At 43.1% G+C, this 8,506-nt stretch overlaps 1 protein-coding gene across 1 annotated transcript in view; it reads right to left on the reverse strand.

Moving 5' to 3' along the window:
• LOC144115244 (serine/threonine-protein phosphatase 1 regulatory subunit 10-like) overlaps positions 1–7,761 on the reverse strand; it is a 62,997-nt gene extending 55,236 nt beyond the window's left edge. The window contains exons 1-3 of the mRNA XM_077649537.1: positions 7,629–7,761; positions 7,283–7,501; positions 6,688–6,757 (exon numbers count right to left, since the gene is read on the reverse strand). Of these exons, the coding sequence (XP_077505663.1) occupies positions 6,688–6,690 (3 nt within the window). The 5' untranslated portion in view covers positions 6,691–6,757; positions 7,283–7,501; positions 7,629–7,761. The remainder of the gene's footprint in view (positions 1–6,687; positions 6,758–7,282; positions 7,502–7,628) is intronic.
• Positions 7,762–8,506: the final 745 nt, after the last annotated feature.

Below are 8,506 nucleotides of genomic sequence, written 5' to 3' on the forward strand. Positions count from 1 at the left end.
TTCATGAAGTGCTGCAGGAAATGTTAACTGAAACTATTTTTCACCCCATGGCATTTGAGATGGCATTTGTAATGGGAGTCAGTGCGCCAGGAATCTGTTACAAAAATCAATTTTCAGACAAACCTGACAGAGGGCACCCTAATATTGCTACACAACAGGAGTAGCATACAGAGAGCACTGCAACCACTTTGCACTGTAGCTGTGGCAGATCAATGGCTTGCTGCTGCTCGTAGCAAATGTAGCAAGTGGACACACGTTTCAAGCATATAGCATATGAGTAGGGCCCTTCGTTTTTGCGTAAAAACCCAATCTTACTTGATTCTTCCACCCGAACATATTTCTTAAAAATCAGGTAAAACCCATTTCTCCCCATAGGATGGGCCTTCGCGACATCATTTTCCAGTTCACAAAGCTGAAGACACCGTAAAGGAAATATATGGATATCTAGCACATATTCCAGAGGGATGTCCCCGGTCAACGAGGGATCTTAAACTACATAACACTCGTTTTCTAAAGGCACATGAAAGTGAGGATAAGCTCGAAAAGGGCAATTTAGAAGCTAGAGGTCAAAACATGGAGTCATTGTATGAAACGCTACGCATGCTAATGACACCATGATCAAAGAACCCTGAGTGTTTAAAACAGTCTCTGATGTTAAATGTCTTTTCAACCGTACAAATACAGGCGGGCCAATCTTGCTCAGACGCTGGAGTGCCCTGTAGGAGATTGGCAACGTATGCGACGAAATATTTCTATTGATTAGAAAAAAAATCTGAACTGGTAAACAACTTTTCAGCGGAATGCGCAATTTCCATGTTGTTCATGAAATATTGAGTAAACAAAAGGGCATTTTATGTCTAGCAGAAAAACAATGTTAAAGTAAACTATCTTACGCTACAAAAATTACCCCCCCCCCCCCCCCCCCCCCCCCCCCAAAAAACCAGAACTTCGAAAATTTTTTCTGAATAACCCGATTTACATCCGTATTTGAGCTTGAAAAATATTGTCCAATTTTTACCCCCCCCCCCCCCCCCCCGAATTGTGGAAAAAATAAAACCCAAACATGAAGTTCCCTATGAGCACCTTGAATTCCAATCACATGAATTCAGAGTACCGTTTGAGAATAGGGACTTTTCATTTCATGTCCCCTGCCTTTGTCTTTGTCGTTGACGAGACTGCATTGCTAATTTAGTTGTAATGACTGTTTCTGATCTACAATAGTCGTAGATGATGCAAACTTCTAATTTTTTCTGATTGAACAGAACAAGGACCCGATTAATGTTGCCCTCAGGTGAAAGTCTGTAAAACTATGCCACATTACCCAACTAGGGACTGTCAAGCAATACTTTAGCCTACACATTACGCCGTCCATGACCCAGAAACATGACTCTCCGGTCCTCCTAAAATAGTCACATCTAATTATATGCCCAACTGCATGACATGCCGTCATTTACATGCATTATCTGCTAACGGGCTAACATTTAAGAACTTATAACTACAATACCAGTTTTATAAAGAGCATGGAACTTTGCCACTGTGAAGCACAATATGAGCTATTCTAGCCAAAGTAGATTTTATTTCAGTTTGCCTTTAAACAGCTGTCAAACCAACACATTTTTGTCTAGTGTGAGACAAATAACTAGGAGTTCACTTTTCCACCGATTAGAACCAGATAAGCAAGTTAAGATGCTACAATTCTGACAACCTCAGATGCCCATCTGGAAGCTATGTTTCATACATTTAGGCTGCTCATATCATTACATGTTTAAACATTTTATATTGTCTCCTTTTACCAGGACAAAGCACTTTTGCCAAATGAAGGTTTATAAATCACAATCAACACATCTACGAAATATCTTTAGTATGTCATTCATGGCATCCCATACTTTACACAAGAAACTGGAACACTTCCATGAGCAAATGGCTATGCTGTAAGCAACAATTTACAGTACAGCCATATTGTGAACTGCTACAGGTAGTATTTTTCTTTAACTTTTTTTTTACTGTTCTAGTCTTGTTTCCAATTTGCAGCTGAACATTATTAAAAAATAGCTTTAAACTCAGTTCTGTTCTCAGTAAAGAAAAGCACATTCACACAATCTGATGGTTACTGCATGGACATTTTGTTTCCATTAGCATAATGGCCCATGGCATGCAATGTGTCTCTAAAGTTGCGTGGCGGTACCCTGCAGTTCAAGCAATAGCAAGTGTGAGAACTTTTTCGAACCAGCCTCAATTTTTGTGCCATACAGCTCACTATCCACCCTCAAATATGTTCTGCTAATGGCTCTCTCAACCATTACACATCTCATCCACAACTGGTCAACCAGATTCAGAAAAGTGCCGCTCTTTGCCAGTGGGGCCTGCAGTCATAAGCAATACGAGAGGGAGCAAAGTTTGAGCATTCACTTGTTCCTTCTTCCAAAATCATGTGAGACAAGCACAGTTTTTTTCACCAATTTTCCTGTTGGCGCATAACATCCAAGTCCTTCATAAATTCAGTGAAGAAACCAGAAAATTCACGGTTTTTTGTACAAAAAGTTTGCTCCCGCCCATGTTACACACGACTGTGCAACATGGCAGGTGCCGAAACCTCAGATAAAGCAACAGAAGTAAGAAATGATGCCAGTATTTCAAGCTGAAAGGGGCCGACAACTCTATATTAAGCACTCAATTTTTATCTGTGCCACAGAAAACTTGCTAAGGTGCTCAATTCCACGTTTTTTATCGAAACACTGCATAAAATTTTGGCCATGAATTTTCTAATCAGTGGATGATCTGTTTCATTGCAATAGGCCTCTTCTGCAAAAAAAAAAGGTGACAGTTTTCCATCAATTCATTCATATTGGTTTAGAGGGGCGTGACGTCGCACACCACGTGATCAGCATAGGCTTGCGCCAAGCGAGGTGGCAGTCAGAAGCTGCACTTGGCCATGTGCGGGCGTACCAAGTTCTCTTAGTATGTATAGCCAGAAGCAGGGCCATTGCGCTGTGGAAAATCCCCGCAAGCAAAGAGAGCGCCTATACGTGTACATTGCCATTATGTATTGTGATACATTGGCAGTACAGTAAGTCACATGGAGGCACTATGCTATCACACTGCTGTACCTTCAATTTTTTTTAAAGTACTATCTTTAAAGCTCTCGTTTAGCAGAAAAGGAGGCATATGCATTGTGTTAAGAAACCCATGTCACACATCCACTGAAAATAACTGATAAGAGGTCTTGTGACGTGAATTAGAGATAGGCGCATGTCTCAAATTACTTTACACAATTGGTTTTATGTAAACAAAAATTTCTTAATTTTAGCTGGGATTTGAAAGCACGACTCTAGCACCACCACGAAGGCACACTACCGATTAGGCCATGCAGCCATGCTTGTGCTGCTTAGGCACAAGTGGGGGTTTTAAATGTATGCGGTGTGGCCTTTCAAGGAAAGTGGTATCTTACGAGTGTATGCTAACAAGAGCGTGTACAATTAAAGAATCTCTAATTACAAAAACAGTAATTAAGCAACTACAAAACTGCCTGTTGACATTTCATAGCCTATTTGCTTGAAGTGGCATAGTGGCGCCACGGTGGCTGAGTGGTTAAGGCGCTCGTTTACCGAGCTGGAGTACCCAGGCTCAAATCCAACCTGGCGGCCGCGTTTCGATGGAGGTGAAATGTAATACCCCTGTCACACTGCATTCCTCGAAGGCCTTTCCAGTAAAGGCACCTTTTTTCACCAAAGGAGCGAAAGCTTAAAGGAGCAGGGACGCAGCAACACGGTGCAGCCCAAATGTGAAACAGTCGTTGAAGCTTAGCACCCGCTGCTGTGCTCGAGGCGGCTGAAGTGAGCGTTTTAAAATTAAAATGGGAAATTCTGTTGATTTGTTTACCTCAGACAATTTTTTCATTCTAACTGCTTCCTTAAAAGAACTGAAACAGCTACTCTCATCAGCAGCAGCAGGTTTTGTGTATTGTCTTGGCCACCAGGGGCACTCGGTGTTACTGCAACACTTTCACTGTCTTGAAATCTGGGCATAAACATCCGTAAAAAAAAAAAAAAAGCCAGACACACCTTTCGTATTTTCAAAAATGTTTTCAAACCTTGTTGGTTACATCTATTTTTTTTATTGCTTTTACTTTTTGACATCGGATGGCATTGCAATCGTCGAAAGTCGCGCCTTTGGGCTCCAAAGGTCACTGACAAGCACCTTCGCCTCCAAGGTCCTTAGCAGCAAAGGCGCAACATTTGTGCCCTGTAGCTGCACTCCTTATGCCTTTGGATACAAGGACCTGATTCTCAAGCGCCTCTGTGGTACCCGTGTGACAGGGGTATAATGCAAAAGGCGCCAGTGTGCTTTGTGAAGCCAGTGCACATTAAAGAACCCTAGGTGGTCGAAATTATTCTGGAGGCCTCTTCTTTCTGGAGGCCACCTCTTTCTTCCTTTCACTCCCTCTTTTATCCCTTCTTTAGAGGTTTTGGCGTCCATCGAGATATGTGAGAGTTACTGCGTCATTTCCTTTCCTCAATAACCAAACCATAGTGGCGCCAGCTTGCGGTGCGCACCTGAAACCCCAGCATCTGATGTATGCCGCTGACCCAACAGATGGCATCAGTAGTATAAAGTTTTCTCAGTGCAAAATCTTTGTCTGGGTGGAACGCTCCTTTGTGGCCATGTGATTGTGTATGTATACAGAAGCAACATTATGAGTATAGACTGCAGTGTGGAAGAGTTCAAAAACAATACTGTGGAAACTGTTGACAAATGTGTGAATGTGAAAAAAAAAAAAACAGTGACTATGTGTGAAGAAAAACTGCTGAAGGGAGCCATTAACACTATTGCTACATACCCTTAAAGACGGAGCTTAAGTGTTCCCCTAATTTTTTATACATTCCAATGCTGGAAACTATGATAAGCGTGACTGCAACTGTACACTACATGCCGGCAAAAGAGATTAAAAAGTAATACTGTCCCAGCCGCCAGACATTACAGACAGGTTTAGTATAGAATTTCATCCATTTGAGTTCTCACAATTCAAAGCTGTTATGGCACAGCGACATACACCTTGTCGACTGAAGTTATTTTTATTGGATCGCAGTTGTCACTTCCTGGCTTCAACCAAGAAATGCAAAACACAGCGCCACCATCTAGACAAAACCTGAAAGCACTTCATCGGTGATGCAAAGAGAGCATTTTCTTCATCCGAAGGCTCACTGGAGAGAATGTAACCTATAATAAAATGTGATGAACACTACTGAAAAAAAAAAAACTATGGCCCTAGAACAAATCGATAATATTTTACCGAAACGTGGTCACATGGTGGGGGATAGCAATAATAGCACGGTTTCGTTGCAAGGTGGTGCTTCAGTTTGTTTTGTCATTTTTCAACACCAAATTGAAATAATAAATCCCCGTTTCTTCGACGCTGTAATGCTTACAATATAATGCAACTGCTTTTTATTTCCACCACTGTGTCATGACAAGTTTTAGTCAGCTGTCTGTCCCTTTACAAGTTTCCGTCCAAGAGTGCACATTCACCAGGATCATGTTCAATGCTATATGCTGCCTCACAACATCCCTTGTGACATGCCATGCAAGATCAAAAGAAGGGCTGAAATATTGAACCTCACACAAGCTTACAGCTTTGCAATAACCAGTTTGTGAAACTCTGTCCAACCAAGAAGTTTGCTTCAGCTCAACACATCCGAGTGTGTAAGCTAGGCAAGAACACATACCAAATTACCATTTATAGGACATAAAACCCTTGGTAAGTGTAAAAGAAAGTTTCAAAAGTCAACCACTGCCCCAAATATACAAAGGCACCTAGATTTTATTTATAGCATGAGAGATTTAATGTTCCAAAGCTGCAGTGGAGGGGTTTAAACCACCTGGAGTTCTTAAAACAATCACTGACATCGCACAGCACAGAATGTGGTTGCCGCAGCTGGAATTCGATTCCGAGACCTTGGGCTCAGAAACCAAACGTCGTAACTAAGACCACAGCGAGTGGTTATACATACAGTAGCCTTTGTACAAAACCTTTAAAAGGTGGTTAGTACAATTCTACTATGAAAGAGACGGGCAAAAATGGAAGGCATAACAATGATTAATAGTCTCACGAGGAAAGCCAGTAAATGGTGCAACCTATGTACAGTCACACCAATTAACTATGACCATGGGCATACTTCATGCTCAAAGTCACATGAAGCAGCCCCTGGGCAGCATATCGCTTTGAATAAAGGAAGCATGCTTGTTTTGGAATGTGTTGCACATTCTTGTTTTCGAATGTGTTGCACAAATTGAAGATTTTCTCGAGCAGTCATAACAAATGCCCACAATGATCGACAGCAAACAATGTAATAATGTGGCAAGACAGCACGAAAGCAAGCCATCCGACACCCAGATTTCTCCGTCCACAGCACGCACACTACTGCTGGTGGGTCATGAATCCAGCACTAAGCCTCGCCACACTTTGTCTGATTAACGAAGCCGCCTGAACCAAGCTTTCGGCTGCATGAGCCAAAAACTGAGGCATTATTAAGGAACATGTTCCCAGCTTTGAGAGATTATGCGGGAGATAACTCCGACACCTACGACTATTGGCCACAAAAAGGGGCGCTAAGGTTGTATAAAAGAGTGGCAGGAACCTGCGTTCGGCCAGATTCCGCGGCAAGAACAGAAGCGTAGTGAATCACTCACCATCGCAGATTTGGCTCGGGAAACGCGAATACCCGTCTATCACCTGGTGTTCTGCAACATAGTCCGCATACTGGAAGAAACAGCCGGAAGCGAAAAGTTAACATGCACTCTGCAGCGCAACATTAACGTATTTTCAACTTTCACAGCGTCTGTTGAAGCGCGCCAGCTTGCGTACTCATAACGGCAGCGTTACGAAAACGTTGCGGCCGCTATTAGACGGCCATGTTGTCGCGCGCCGCAATCGCGCCATCTTAAGCCTTAGGCATGGGAGGGAGACATCTCAACGTCAGCCATCTTTGGCGTTTCCGAAGCCGCACGAAATAGCCTTTTTAAAAGCTGCAATAAAACATGCAACCGAAATGTCTGCAGCACTTTCACTGCGCATAATTACGTAGTGCGCCCTGACCTGGCGGTTTCGATTACGTATTCTAGCAGTGCGGGCTTTCTTCACCGCCGCTTCTACACCACGCGCGTTTTACGTATAGCATGCAGTTTCCACGCGTAAATTCCAGTTAGACACAATAAATCAACTATTGACAGTTGCCGAACTTTTTTTTCTTCCTACGGAACATAAAGGAAATAAAACGATGCGTACCTTTTATATTTATGGTATATTTATGAACACGCGATCTGTTTAATGCTGGCGTTGCCTTTATAGAACCCGCGAACAGGATAAGACCGTGTTTAGTTCAGAAGAGCCCGGGTATCCAAGTCGTTCAAAGGAACAATATTTTTTTCTTTTCGTAGAAATTCCGCAAGCTCTTGCTGGGTCACTTCCCGAAGTCCTCAGTCTTTCAGGAAAAGGCGCATCACCCTGAAAAACAAAGCAGACACGGGATCATAAGAAAAAGCGAATTTACCAGTCAAGGACACTACTTCAGAGCCAAAGGAGAAAAACGGCACATTTTCTGGAAGACGTACACCAAACGTCCGGCACCTACCTTCGCGTTCGCAAGAATGGAATGTAGCACGTGACTAGTGCTGACTACGGGAGTAGAGTGGGCAAGTGTGAAAACCGGCCGCAGAAGCATGGCCCCGCAGCGCTCCGATGCCGTGTGGCGGCGCTGACGGCAGAGACGCGGTAAGGAAAAAAACTGAGCACAGTGGCAACAACCACTGCCCCGTTTCAAAGTGGACGCTCAATGCCTCCTGAAGAACATGCCTGTAGCGTCTCCTCGATTTCAATAGGCCCCAAGATCGCCTCAACATTGCGCACATTGACCGCTAGGAGGCGATGAAAGATTACCCTCAATTTCGGTTTCAATGGCTGGGAGACTGTGATGCGCGGCGCCCGATCATTCTGTTTCATCCTTTTTCGGGCTTTGAGCAACAACTTTTAGTTCGTTAACGACAAAAAAAAACATATTTTTGGATGTCTCATAGTGCACTAAATGCTTAAAAAGTCTAAGCTGACTTCCACATATTACTGAAAGAGAATCATCAGTTTCGATTTCGAAATCTAAAAGCGTGCTGTGCACCCCGTTCTATCATGCCGTGAGGACCTTTTGGCTGCTGCATAACCAGTAACTTTTGGACGGTTCACAACAAAATGACCATGTTCGAAACATCCATATTGCAGCAAGTGCTTGAAGTGGCTAGAAATGCCGCAAAATAAGTATTTACACTGCATGATACATGGTTGTATATTGTACTGTTGCCCATGGCAAGAAATCAACTACATTCGGACAAGCAAAAAGGGAAAATAATCCATGAGATAGAATCAGGACAGGAGGAAGTCCGGAATTACCTGAGCTCCCAACTGTAGCCAGGTGACCCGTGGGCACGGAGGAAGACTATAACGAGTGGAAACTCCGCCGTA

This window comes from Amblyomma americanum, chromosome 1 (assembly GCF_052857255.1).
Source record: "Amblyomma americanum isolate KBUSLIRL-KWMA chromosome 1, ASM5285725v1, whole genome shotgun sequence".
In the NCBI taxonomy this organism is placed as follows: Eukaryota; Metazoa; Arthropoda; class Arachnida; order Ixodida; family Ixodidae; genus Amblyomma; species Amblyomma americanum.